Below are 15069 nucleotides of genomic sequence, written 5' to 3' on the forward strand. Positions count from 1 at the left end.
ATATATTACTTTCTCACAAATTTGTTTTAAAAAATACTTTGGTGACTATATTTCAGTATGATTGATTTCTTTTATAATTACTTTAAAACAAAATTTGTGCCCTTAAAAGTATTCTAAGGAGAGAGTTCTATGGAGAAGGGGGACCAATAACCAAAAGAAGTGCTAAAAAGCATTGCTTTAGACAGTGCCACAGCTCATTATTATTATGGGATTAGCAGGTATGTTGGCACAGAGGCTTTCCATGCCTGGAAGCGCTAGACCTCAGCAGCTGTACCTGTTTGGCCAAGATTAGCTTCATTCACTATGTGCCTTAACATTCAACTTATGTGGAGCACAGCATTCTGGAAAATCATAACCAAATCAGCCTCGAACAAGAAACCGTGCTTTCGTATTCTTATCGTTTGTTCTGTTCGTTTATTTTTCTTGTGATAACTTTGCATTAATTCAGAATTTCGATGCTTTACTGAGATTTCTGTTCCTGCCTGGGGCTGTTCACTTGCTTTTCTAATACCATGACTTTCCTTGGTGATGCATCCCTTTCCTACCATGAGTTTGTGTGGTTAGAATAGGCCAGTCCCACCTACATCCACGATGCTGGGCACCAAATGGGATGGGTTCCACTTGGTGACATTGATGGACACGGGGACACAATGAACTGATGTGACACAACTGTGGAATTTTACTATGGAAAGAGTACACTTCCTGCTCTGGCTTCAAAGACAGAAGAATGCAAGCCAAGCGCTTGAAGCTCCTCTTCCCTCCTAGGAGAAAGAAGCTACCTGAGAATAGAGTGGACACAGAAGATAACAAATAAGAGATAGGAAAGGAAACCCTCAGGCCCCCAAACAAGGTTAAAACATGCCTGAAGTCAATTCTACCCCTGGGCTCTTCAACACTGGGAGCCTGTTAAGGAGGTCATTGAGAGGACGTGACCTCCGTTTGACCTGAGAGCTGAACTAGGCGGTAGGAGGCTCCTCACTCCTCCCCATCCTTGGAATGCGGGTTACAATCACCACTCCTGCCCTGGGAGCCATTTCAAGGATACAGCTCTCAGAGAGGACTGTGCTATTGAGATCCTCGGACTGTAGACATGACTGAACCCAGGTAAGGCCTTTATGTAAACTTGTAAGATTCTGGCAGGCAATGGGGAGCCTACTCATCTTGAGGCTGCTGGAGACAAACCTCATGTGTAAGTTCCCTTGCTTATTAAACCCGCCGCCTACAAATCTGTAGTGTCCCTCCCTCTTTCTTGGGCTCTCCTTGCCATCCCTGTCCAGGGGAAGTTTGTGAACCAACAGAATCACCGAATCTCTCTCTAGCTTTATCCATTTTTAGTTGGCTTATATCAAAAAGAACAATGATCTCTGTGAAGTTTATAATAAAAGTTTAGTAACTTGGTGTCTTTAAAAGGAAATGATTGAATAATTTTATGACATCATTCTTTTGTTAGATAAGTCACCGAGGATAGTATAACTGGCCTTGTTTGATCTTTGGGATATAAGCCCCCTACACGTACTTGATGTATACAGCAACCATGGATACAATCAGAACATTTTATCAAGGAGTAAATAAATATAAACAACTTCCAATAAGATCTCATTTACCTACATTTATAGAGAAAAATAGTGTTATAATTTCAGTTTGTTGGACTCCCGAATCTGTTTTTTTTTTCCATTATGCATTCTGAAACCAAAATATGTTATAAATTCTCTCTAGTGTAAAATAAACGTGGACAATTGGACTCAACAATTTTTCCTCTGTGGACAAAATGCTTCTGTCTCATCTCAAGATAGTAGCTTCTTCACACCTGCATTTTCTTAATTTCTTGCTGACACAGCATTGTATACGTCCAAGCATCCATTACAGAAAGATCTCAGATGTTTTAAAAGTGGAAGCCTCAGGATGCCCCAATGGACATGATGTGCTCTAGGTTCTTGTGAACAAGAACGCATTGGAGATACAGGATCAGTCTAATCCATCTGGGCTGCTATAACGAAATACAACAGTCTGGTCACTCATAAACCACAGAAATTTATTTTTCACAGTTCTGGAGACTAGAAGTCCAACACCAATGCGTGGTCACATTCTCACAAAGGCCCTCTTCCCAGTTCATATAGCTGGTGACTTCCTGCTGTGTCCTCCCTGGTGGAAGGAGCAAGGGATCCCTCTGGAGCCTCATTCACGATGGTTCCACGCTGACAACTTAAGCACCTCCTCAAGACTCTACCTATAAATGTAATCATTTTGAGGGTTAGAATGTCCACGTGTAAATTTGTAGGGAGACATAAATATTCAGACCACAACAATGCCTCTTACTGAAGCTGGGAGAAACACAGTTGTCAAGTGACTACAAGTGGCTTACCTTTCCAGCGGAGCAGGGAATTTTTGCATCGCTGCAAGGAGTCATTTCTTACACTGATAACTGTGTCAGGTGACTTTGGGGAACAGCAGCTGAAACACTACAACCTTAAAGCATACTGGAGCATGTGGCACATGTAGAGAACACGTCTTGTTTGGGAAGATGAGGCACACCATTTTGATTCTAGTGGAACCTGAATTCCCTATACATTTGCCTGGGCTGCTTATCGCCTTTCTCCTTTTCCACGTTCTCAGATGACCTAAACTTGCTGTCATGAGGTTAATTAATGAAGTGGAAACTGAGGATACTCCAGTGCGTAGGAAACCTGGGGGTTATAGTTGAGAGGCTTTTACACAATTTACTATTCTACTGGAAGGAAAAAAAAAAACAAAAACCAAAAACCTTTCTCATGAATGTGCTGAGCATGTATCATTTCTTAGCATCTGGCTTGTGGGTTTTTCTTGGAAGCATAATAGCCGAGATTAGTATGCTCAGAAGAAAATAATTGAATTTGGACATAATTAGGAAAGTTCACAGCTCAGGAAAGATTGGGGAGGAAATGGTGACAAAGGAAGCTGACTTGACTCAGTAATGCTTTCGGGAAGCAAGGGCAGAAGCTGAAGCCTCATCTGCACAGTTACTGTTAAGGAGGTGGCTGCAGTCAACAGGTCTGCCTTTCTTGCAGGTGAATAACTCCAGGTTGTCCAGCATGATAGTCTTCATTTTCCTTGGTAAGTGAATCATGCTTCTAGTTTACCTGGATCCATAGCACTGTTTCTTCATGAACTGAATGCCATCTTATCTGACTTGACTGTTGATTAAACTAATGGGCTTGTAATAGGAAGTCTCAATTTTCAGTGTATACTTTAACATGGTTTCTTACTTTCTCAAAATTGTACACTTACTCATTTATAACTCTGTAGAAAATTCACAGTGCAGGGATTGCATTCATCTCTCAGATTGTTTGCATTTTATTATATGCGATAATCCAGTTACCTAGGATTTATGGAATTCACATAGATAGTAGAGCCTTTGAGAAATGAAACCTTCCAGTATCTATTTACAAGTTATAAGATGGCAAATTTCAAATTTATCTATTTTTCTTTGAAATTAAATTAAATGAGATTAACTTAAAGCATTCAATTCCCCGAATTTTAAAGTGTTAATATTTACTAAAAAGAATTCATTTCATAGAATAAAACAACTTAACATCCCATCAAATGCTTCACATTTTAGTTAGCTTCTGTTAGCTACAGGAAAGGTTTGTAATAATCCCTCCTGTGTTGGATAGTGTGAAGGTATCATAAAATGCTGGTGGAAAAGAATTCATTTATACTTAAAGTAGAATACATGAAGATCTACTTGCTGTAGGTGTCATCGGACAAGCTACTGTATTTTTCTTCAGAATTTAGTAGAATCTATAAAATGAATTCAGGAAAAGAAATAGTTATGATTATAGCTGAATATTATTCCATTCATTAAAACAGAGCCAGTATTTTTTTGTTTACACTAATGGATATTAATGAATAAAAACATAATTGTGGGCAAGAAAACAAAGAAGGTTATTCCAAATTATGTTGAACATGAATCAAAAAAATTAAGGGGAGAAAGAATGGAATATTTTATGTATTTTCAGTTTTTCTTTAGTTTTAGTAATAGTTATTTCCTATCTCAAAATTTTGCTCTTGGATTTATTTTAACACTATTTGCTTATTTCCATTCATGATTATAAAGAAAACTCTGGGAAATTTTAATTTTGTAGATAAGACAGCAGTATAACAGAACACATAAAACATGTTACAACCTCATTATGGCTCCAGTTGAAAAAGCAAGGATCGCCTCTTGTTTTCAAGTTTCCATTCTAAATTAATTTTGAGACTAGGAAGTGAATGATTTCTAACATTGTTAGGGTCGAAGCTGTACTATATGATAGGCTTAACCTGTATTTCCCATAGTTCATTCTTAAGAATACTTGTCTAACATCACCTAAATAGGTCTAAAGGTGCGGGAAAGTTCTATTGCCAGAGGAACGTGGGGCATGGTAAATTTTTAAAATAGAACATGTCATATCATAATAAGACTTAAGAGGGTAATATTATGTGCAACATTTTTCATATTGTTACTTTAAAACAGAACTTGTTTTTCATTGAGCATTTCAAGAGAATCCTTGAAAACTCCTGGATTAAATACGCGGCAACAAATTATAGTAAGGAATGACTAAGATTTTGGCAAGTTAAAGTTATTTTCATTCTTGTGGGCCAGATCACTGAGATGGTTTTCCTAGTAGATTTAGTATTTCATCCTACTAGAGGGTGTGGAAAATCGTATAAAGTAAACAATCGAGTGGAACTTAAAATTTTAAATATGGAAGAAAATGAAACAGATTTGAGAAACATAATATGTAGAATTAATTAACCAGCATTAGACAGAGGTACTGGTAAGGTTTTGATGATATATTCAGGATACCATCATCTATAAGTTTCCTGAAGGAGCTATTTACAAGATTCAATGATCAATGTCAAATAAAATTCCAGTTTCTTACTTTCCTTTTTTTTTAATGTTTATTTATTTTTGAGAGAGAGAGAGAGAGAGAGAGAGAGAGAGAGAGAGAGAGAGAATGAGAGAGAGAACATGAGTAGAAGAGGGGCAGTGAGTGAGGGAGACACAGAATCTGAAGAAAGTTCCAGGCTCTTAGCTGTCAGCACAGAGCTCAATGCAGACCTCAAACCCACAAACTCTGAGATCATGACCTGAGCTGAAATCAGTTGCTCAATCAACTGAGCCACTGAGTCGCCCCATAGAATTCCACTTTCTTATGAGTAGAGTCTGACATAAAATATTTCCGGGTCTTTGGCAAGCTGGATTCAAACAAGTAACTTTGGGCCAGAACCGAAGGGGCTCTCTTTCCCTTTCTCATTGGTTAAATGAGCTTAACAATGAACACATGACAAAACAGAAGGCTGATATGTCAATTTTCACTCCAGCCCTCAACAAGAAAAATGTGACTGAGCCACACCCTTGGGCCTAATCTCCAAATGCAGTGACCCAGCAAGTAGTACATATGATCCATCCAATGAGTTGTCTTGGATTCTCCTTAGGAGAAGAGGTTTGAAAAGAGGTAAGATAAAGAAAAGATTTTAGGCTTTACTTGAAGCCCATAACTCTGCATTATCACAGGCAATTCATAATTAGCATCATCTTTTTAAAAATTCAATTAATTTGACTCTAAGACCTACTTTGAGATCTCCAGATTATAATTAATATATTGTTTCTGTAACTCGATTGCTCTTCCCATATTTTTCTATGGATTGATCCAGCAAGTGTCGCTTGGCATGCTTGCAGAATCAATTCAAATAATTTATACATTATACTAAATTAGCATCACTATGTTTTTGATATTTTTAGAAAACTTACTGGAAACTTCTCCTCTACCCAACATAACTTGTAAATATCTGGAAGGTATTATTTTTATTATAGTATTATAGTATTACTTATTTATAACTTCTTTTTTTTTTTAAGTTTATTTATTTTCAGAGAGAGAGAGACAGCATGAGTGGGGGAGGAGCAGAGAGAGAGGGAGAGGGAGAATCCCAAGCAGGTTCCATGCTGTCAGCACAGAGTCCAATGAAGGGATTCATTTCACGAACTGCAAAATCAAGACCAGAGCTGAGATCAAGAGTCAGATGCTTAAGCGACTGAGCCACCCAGGTGCCCCTATAATTCATTCTTAAGTAACTATTCAAGTTAGTGTAAGTCAACATACATACATAATGTTTCATTGTGTTTGATGATGAGGATACAATTATGAATTACCTCCAATGTCTGCCTAGTAGGACCCTAGAACCCCATGGTGGAGACAATCATATAAATACACATTTTCATTACAGAGCAGTAAAGCTATGCTTGGGGAAATCCCAGTATTCTAGTGAAACAAATAAGAGGTGTTAAATTAATTTGGATATAGGAAGAGGGTACTGAATTCAGGGAAGGATTCCATAAAATAGGTAATTATTGTGTTGAGTGTTAGAGGACAAAAAAAAAGACAGAAAGAAAGAAAGACAGAAAGAAAGAAAGAAAGAAGAAAGAAAGACAAAGAAAGAAAGACAGAAAGAAGGAAAGAAGAAAGAAAGATAGAAAGAAAGAAAGAAAGAAAGAAAGAAGAAAGAAAAGTTTCTAGGAGATAAAAAGGAGTGCCTACTAATGAGGGTACAGTAAACACTCAGAGGTACAAGACAGCATGGAGCATCTGGGAAACTATACATGCTCAAAAATGTCTAGATTGCATACGATAAGGAATATAAGAACTATCCTATGAGGAACCATCCAAAGGTCGAAGCAGAGAAATGGCAGGATCAGGATGGTACAGTAGGCAGGTTAGGGGGTATAAAGAACCTATGTGAGTAAGATGAAACTGGAGGCAAATTGACTAATTGATGGGTTGGTCAAATATTCAAAATAAGAGTCAAGGAACTATGCACAAATGGATATAAAAGAATGAAGTCGAGGATAAAAAAGGAGTCTGTGATGAATCAGTGGTTTCTAGTGTTGGGTGCCCATGAGAACAGTGAAATTGATGAAGCAGAGCTGTCCACCAGGGAGTGATGATGATAAAAATACACTGTAGTCTTAAAATGTATCTGGAACACTTCGGTTGAGATAACAACAAATATAACTGGAATACTGAAAAATAATGGGATTGAATTATGCTTTAGAGAATCATCAATCTAGAGGTTTTAGTTAAAACCATTAAAGTATATGGAATTGTACATAGAGAATGTGTAAAATGAGAATGGGAAACATCTGAGGATAGACATTAAGCTAAAAATACAGTTCAACAGAAAAAGACAAAGATCCTGGGAAGAGGCCTAACTATGGTCAGAAAATATCAAATGAATAAGTATCAAGAGAACTAGAAGAGCTGGTTGCCAAAGGAAGAGAGAGTTTTAAGAACAAAATAGCAACAAAACGTGCAATGATAAAAGTAGGCAAGATGAAGTGTTAAAACTATTAAGGTTGATGTCATGGAGATGATTAGGACAGTTCAGAGAGCAGTTTCAATAGAGCAATAGTCTTAAAAATATAAATTGAGGAATAAATATGCACCAAATAAGAGCACAAATCTAGACTCTTCATTTAAGAATCTTATAAAGGAGAAATACAGATCTGTAGTTAGGGGGGAGGTTAAGATCCATTCCAATCTTGTAATGATCTCATCAGATTATATTTTCCATAACACTGTTGTTTATCACCAGTAACTTAGTTTTGAGGTAAATAACTGTCATACTGTAATACTGCAAACACGTTCTTGTTGTTTTTGTTCTGTTCTTATTGTTATTTCAGCTATGGTGCTATGCTTGGAAAATGAATCCACTTCCCAAACCATTGATTGCACGTATTTAAGAGAGCAATGCCTAAGTGATACAAATGGATGTAAACTTGCATGGAGAAAGATGGAAGATTCATGTAATGTTTCAGGTAAAATATATTATTTAATTTTTTAAGTTTATTTATGTATTTATTGTTGAGAGAGAAAAAGAGAGAGAGAGGGAGGAGGGCACAGAACGAGAGGGAGAGTGAGAATTCCAAGCAGGCTCTGCGCTATCAGCACAGAGCCTGATGCAGGACTCAAACCCATGAACCATGAGATCTTGACCAGAGCTGAAGTTGGACGCTTAACCTACTGAACCACCCAAGTGCCTCAATAAAATACATTATTTAAAATACACACAAATGATTTATTTTTACTGAGGTAAAAATAGGATTTGATATTTTCTTTCACTGACCTGGGAACTAAGTTAGCTTTGCTCCAAACACTTTTTTCAAACTTAATATTCAAGTGATTTACCTTCAATTGCTTATTAGCGAATGTAGTAACAAGAACTCAAGAGCCTTAATGCCCTGCGGGGAGGTTTATGCAAGATTTCAGGGTTTGTTTTACTTATCTCATCATGTACAATGTTATAATTATATGCATGCTTGTCAGAAGTATGGCAAAAATTTTTCAAATGTGTTTTTGCTTACATATTAGTATGTCAGTAATAAAATAGGAAAAAAAAATTTGTGATGATCAAGAGCATTGTTATTTATTTGTATGTGTATCATACACATTTTTATATTCTTGCAACAGACATGCTATCTTCCATTCCGTGTCGAGAACAATTTAAAATACATTTTTATTTTTAACATGTCCTACATTCCAAACATTTGAGCAGAGTCCCGAGGGTTAGAGAATATGAAGATTAGAGTTACTGTTACTTGTTTAAAAGAAAAAGAAAACATACGGAATATATCAATTCGTTGAATAAATATTGTATGGACCGTTATAGTAGGACTCCATTCACTAAAAATAGATAAACTGATTACATAGTGAGACATTACCTTAGTACTATTATCACAAACGTTTCAAAATATTGTATTCTCATATAATTTATCATCTTGTATATTGGATGTTATAATACTATAAAAACCTCATAAACTTTCTGGAATATTCAGTAAGAAAAATTGAAAAGGGAAAATAACAATAGATTCTTCCATGACGTACTTTCTCTATTTTGCGCAGTGTGACGTCTGTACTGCTCATGACTCTTGCCTATCTGTGTGTGCATCCTCTACTTCCCAAAAGACGTAAGGGGAAGTAAGTTGGGTTTAAGAGGCAGCAGCCTATAGTTCTGATGGCCAACATTTACAATCTCCACCATCGGAAGTCCTCCCCATCCCCACAACCTCAAGGAATTATATAAGATGTAGAGGAAAAGAGAATGATTTCCTTCTCCGTCCTGCCCTTGAAGGCAGTAAGTCCATAGTCCAAAGTAAGTTATAGCTGCCTAACCCAACATTCTTATTACAAGTCAGGAAAAGAATTTTAAAAGCCTAATTTGCTCTAAGTAATACAGTAATTTTAAGATGAGAATAGAAGACAGTGACAAAAAAATCTGTTATTTGTTTTGATGATGAAATTCCTTGTTACATTTTATAAAGCAATTTAAAATACTGCATTCAGTGTGTCATGAATTATAACACGTACTTCAGTATACAAATAGCAAGTCATTTTCAGTGAATTGCAGTAATATTTGCATAATTATCTCATTCATGAAGCTGAAATAGAAATATTCTCAAATACATAAATGAAATGAACTCAAGTAATTTTATTCAAAAAATGATTAAAAGAAAATTGTTGGGTGGATGAATAGGACTTTGTAAATTAAAGCAGAAAAGGAAATATTGATAATTGTGAAAGACTCATTATTCAATAATATTTATTAAGTGCTTACAAAGTGTTAGGACCACTTCATTTCTCATGATGAATTTTGAGCCACTTGCATGTCTCTTATTATAATCTTAGAATGACATATACACTAGAAGATTATGACAAATAGTTAATAAAAATAGCTAAACTGACAAAATAGTGAAGATTATGGATCATTCTGGTCACCTCATATAAGGACAGCCTTGATTATTATAGAAGAGTAAAAACTGATATTCTAAGTGGGGACAAAGTCATTTTAAAATACAGCAAGCTTTAATCCATTTTGGAAAGTAAACATTGAGGGAAAGATAGTAAAAATAGATTTTGTGCTTAAAAAGTCACTTACGTGGACATCTTGCAGCATCCCCAGGAAATCTTATTATAATAAGGCATTACTCAGGTTAATACGTTAAAAGCATTTGGGGTAGGGTGATACTTAGATTAATATCAGGAGTATTACATGTTTGTTAAAACCCAGGTAACCCCTGCAAGATGAAGGATTCATCAAACTGTAACCTGAGCATCCAGTCCTTGGTGGAAAACAATTTCCAGTTTGAAGATTGTCTCTGCACTGATAACCTCCATTGCACTATTAACAAATTGCTTGGGAAAAAATGCATCAATGAATCAGGTAATAATATGTGGTTATATGAAATATTACAGTCATAAAAAATAAAAGTACAGTTTCAAAATTAACCACATCTATGTAATTGGATTAGTTCTCTCTCTCTCTCTCTCTCTCTCTCTCTCTCTCTTTTTCTCTCTCTTTTATTGGTAACTTGAACAGTTTTTTTGTGTAATACAAAGTTCTGTGAGTCATAGATCTCAGTAAGTGCCTAACGTATTTCTGTAATTGTTAACCACTATTTCTAGCTTCATCCAATCATAATTAATTAGGATTATATAGTCACTCTCTCAGTTCATATTTTTGTGAGGCTCACTATGGCTTTGCCCAAGACCTAAGTGATAGAAGACAAGTAAGGTATCGTTTCTGTTGTTAAAGAACTCAGTTTCCTGAGAAAGTCCAAAATATAACCACTTGTCTGGAATTCTACTTGCCTCTGGATGGGAGCATTTAATCATTTATGCATTTATTTAGAGCTACTCAAGGTGCTGGGCTGACACTGAAGTAGTGGTACTCAAAGTAGTCTGCATGTGTCCTTGAGGATTCATAAAGATTTTCAAAGGGATATGGAGGATGAAATAGTTCTAAAACAATCAGTTTCTGGATCCTCAATGTTCTTGCATACTCTCTCTGAAAAGTGGACAGCTTGGGATTGCAGCTGTTATCATGGGGTTCTTGCCTCTTCTTTCATAATCAGCCTTCTCCCATTTTATAAGAAATAGGTTTACCTCTCATTTATCATGAATGGTCCCATTATCCCACCTCTCAAAACACTCATGGTGAGCAAACTGGCCAATTTTCTGTTCCATGCTTTTGCTTTTTCCAGAGTTTCACATAAATGGAATTAGGTAACCTTTTGGAATTAGGGAAACTTGAACCTGCCTGATTTTTTTTTTTTAATTTAACATCATGGATTTGAGGTTCACTAGTAGTTTTTTAACAAGTTTGTTCTCTGTTTTGAGTAGTATTCCATTGTATTGGTTATCCATTCACCACTGAAAGTGGTTTGCATTGTTTCCAGATTTTTAGAGATTATAAATAAAGCTGCTATAAATATTCACATACAAGACTCCTACAAACATAAGTTTTTATTTCTCCATATTCTTGTTGGGCTATACGGTAATGTTTATGTTCAACTGTATGATAAGCTTTCATACAGTATTCTAAGTTTAATTTAACCATCGATGTATAAAAGTTCCACTTGCTCCACATCCTCAGTAGCACTTGATTTTGTTATTTTCTTTTATTTTGAGGCCATTCCAATATACATGTGGTAGTGTCACATTGTGGTTTTAATTTGCACTTAAAATATGTTGAACATATTTTCATGTGCTTAGGTGTCCTCTATATACATTATTTGGTAAAGCATCTCTTTAAAATTTTGCCCTTTTTTAATTTGAGTTTTGCCTTTTTTATTGGGTTTTAAGAGTTTTTCCTCTGTGTTGAATAGGGCTTATCAGGATATGTGTTCTGTAAATGATATTTCCCTGTCTATATCTTTTATTGCTTTAAGCGTATATTTCAAAAAGCAGAAGTTTGTTGTTTTTTAAAGTTTAACAACGTCAAGCTTATCATTTTTTCTTTTATAAATAATACCTTTGCTGTTGCATCTAAGAAATCTTTATCCAACCCCGAATCACAAAGATATTCTTATATGATCTAGACATTAAGTACTTTAGGTTTTGCATTCAGGCTTATGATACACTGTAAGTTAATTTTTGTTTATGGTGCAAACCATGGGTCAGATTCATTTATTTATTTTTTTTCTCTATGGATATCCAGTTGTTCTACCACATTTGATAAAGGGACTACAGTTTCACCTTTCTCCAAAATCCTTTGGGCTATATATTAGTGTCTCGATTTCTAGATTGTTCTATCTTGTTCCAGCTGCCTATATTTCTGTACTTTTGCCAATACTTTCCTCTTAGCAATATTTTGTAGTTTTCAGTGTATACTTCATACACACTTTGTGTTAAGATTTACATAAATATGCTTCACTTTTTTGATGCTGTTGTAAATGGTAACTTTTTTATATTTTAATTTCTAATCAATTATGGCTAATATATCAAAATTATATATATATGGTATATATATAAGGCATATATATATACCATATATATACACCATATATATACATATATCTTATATATACCATATATTTACATATATCGTATATATATACCATATATATACGTATATCTTATATATACCACGTGTGTGTGTGTGTGTGTGTGTATATACGTGTGTATATATATATATGTATATATATATATATACATATATATATATATATATATACACACACACACACCTTATAGCCTGTAACTTGCTCAGCTCAGTTATTACATCTAGTATCTTTTATTTTGTAGAATCTATAGGATTGTCTACATAGACTTAAATATTTATATCTGCAAATAGAGAGTTTTATTTCTTTCTTTCCAATCTGTAGGCCTTTATTTCTTTTCCTTGCTCTATTGTTCTGAGTAGGACCTGCAGGATAATGTTAAATAGGATTTCTGGGAGTGGCCATCCTTGCCTTTTTACCTGTCTTGGGAGAAATGCATTTAGTTTTGCACCATTAAGAATGGTTTTTGCAGGGGTGCCTGGGTGGTTCAGTCAGTTAAGTGACCAACTTCAACTCAGGTCATGATCTCACAATTCGTGGGTTCCAGCCCCTTACCAGGCTCTGTGCAGACATCTCAGAGCCTGGACCCTGCTTTGGATTCTGTGTCTCCCTCTCTCTCTCTGCCCCTCTCCAACTTGTGCTCTCTTTCTCTAAAAAATAAAATAAACATAAAAAAATGTTTTTTAAAAAAAAAATGGATTTTGCAGTAAGTTCTTTGTAGGTTCCTCCTCCCTTTATCAGGCAGAGAAAATTCCTTCCTATATCCGGTTTGCTTAGAGATTTTATCATGAATAGATTTGCAAATTATTTTCTGCCTCTTTTGCAATGATCATGGTTTATATTTTTAGGTTTTTTTTTAATATGATGAATTATTTGTTGATTCTTAGTGTTGGTTCTAACCCTTCATTCTGAGGATATATACTATTCAGTTATGAAGTATTTATTCATTTTATATGTTGCTGGATTGAATTTGCTACTATTTTGTTGAGGGTTTTTAATCTATGTTCCTGAGGGACATTGGAATGTTTTCCTGACAGCATATTTGTCTGATTTTGTTGTCTAGATAATACTGTTTTTAATTTTAATTTTATTTTTTTTTTAAATGTTTAGAGAGAGAGTGTGTGTGAGCTGGGAAGGGGAAGAGAGAGAAAGAGACGTAGACAGTGAGTCCAAAGCAGGCTCCGAGCTGTCAGCAGATAGCCTGACTTGGGGCTTGAACTCACGACGAACTCATGAACTGTGAGATCATGACTTGAGCAGAAATTAAAAGTCGGACGCTAAACTGACTGAGCCACCCAGGTGCCCCTGGATAATGCTGTTTTTTAAAATGATTTGGGAAGTATTTTATCCTCTTTTTTATTCTAAAAGAGTATACAAAGTAGTAGTAGTATTTCTTCCTTAAATTTAAGGAATTAATTTAATTCAATTTAATTAATTCACTAGTGAAGTTATCTGGGCAATTCTTCATTGGAAGATTTAAAAATGTTTAGCGTGTTTGTCATAGAACTGTTTTACTTATTTCTTGGTGAGTTTGGTAGTTTGTGTCTTTCAGTGAACTTTTCTGTTTGTTGGATTTATGTTGAATTTTTATTTTTAGGGTTTCCATTTTACCTTTTTTCCGTATCTCTCTGCTAAGTTGTTCCTAATATTCTCAAATTGTCCTTTAAATATCTATAGGACTTATAGTAATGTCCTTTCGTTCATTCAGATGGTGGTAATTTGTGTCTTCCTCTCTTTGTCTCTCCCTGTCTCTCAGTTTTGCTCTTTATTATTTTTTGTTGCTGTTGTGTTTGACTTGACTTGAAGTTGCTCTTCATTTTCTGGTTTCTTAAGATAAAGGCTTATATCACTGATTTGATATTTTTTTTCCTTCCTCCTATAAACATTTCATTATATAAATGTCCAAGTGCTGTTTTAGTTATATTCACAAATTTTAGTATGCTATGTTTTCATTTTTATTCAATTCAAAATGGTTTCTCATTTCCCTTGTGACTTTCTCTTTGATTCATGGTTTATTTTACAATACCATTGTTGAACTTCCAAATATTTGAGGATTTCCCAGATACCTTTGTTATTTACTTTTAGTTCAATTCTTAATTAAAATGGTAAGTGCTAAGTATCCCCTGTACAATGTGATACATGCTAGGTGATACACACACACACACACACACACACACACACACACAGTGTTTGAAGTTATAGAGGATAAAATAATGGTGATTCAGAAGGTTCACAGAAGAAATGACAGACTTGGGGCTTTTAGGGTGAATTGGGTCGATTAAAGAGACAAAATGGATGTTCTAAACAGAGAAAATAGAATCAGGCAGAGCACATTCAAGGAGCAACAAATCCTTTGTTAAACTGGACTGTAGAATGGAGGAGTATTAGGAGATGATGCTGGGAAGAAAGCAGATGTTATAAAAAGGAGGAAGGCTGAATTTATGTATCTTTCTAAAGGGATTAGGCCTCAAACTGTTATTACAAGGGGCTATTAATGCATTTTAAACAGAGAAATGCAGAATCGGCTTTTCAAAGGGTATCCCTGGCAGGAATGCAAAAGACAGGATGGAGGGGTGGGAAAGATTCAGGCCAGGGATATCAAATAATTTGAGAGAGAGGTGATGTATGCCTAAACTAACACACTGGTGCTGAGGACTATGAGAAGAAGACATGAGTAAGGTATATTTATGAATCACAATCAATAGGAATTGGTG

At 35.3% G+C, this 15069-nt stretch overlaps 1 protein-coding gene across 1 annotated transcript in view; it reads left to right on the forward strand.

The window, feature by feature from the left end:
- The first annotated feature begins 3068 nt into the window (after nucleotides 1-3068).
- The window catches only part of GFRAL (GDNF family receptor alpha like), a 34972-nt gene continuing 22971 nt past the window's right edge, over nucleotides 3069-15069 (forward strand). Inside the window, exons 1-3 of the mRNA XM_030317083.1 lie at nucleotides 3069-3090; nucleotides 7700-7834; nucleotides 10078-10236. Coding sequence (XP_030172943.1) covers nucleotides 3069-3090; nucleotides 7700-7834; nucleotides 10078-10236 — 316 coding nt within the window. The remainder of the gene's footprint in view (nucleotides 3091-7699; nucleotides 7835-10077; nucleotides 10237-15069) is intronic.

The sequence above is a fragment of the Lynx canadensis genome, chromosome B2 (genome assembly GCF_007474595.2).
Source record: "Lynx canadensis isolate LIC74 chromosome B2, mLynCan4.pri.v2, whole genome shotgun sequence".
Classification (NCBI taxonomy): Eukaryota; Metazoa; Chordata; class Mammalia; order Carnivora; family Felidae; genus Lynx; species Lynx canadensis.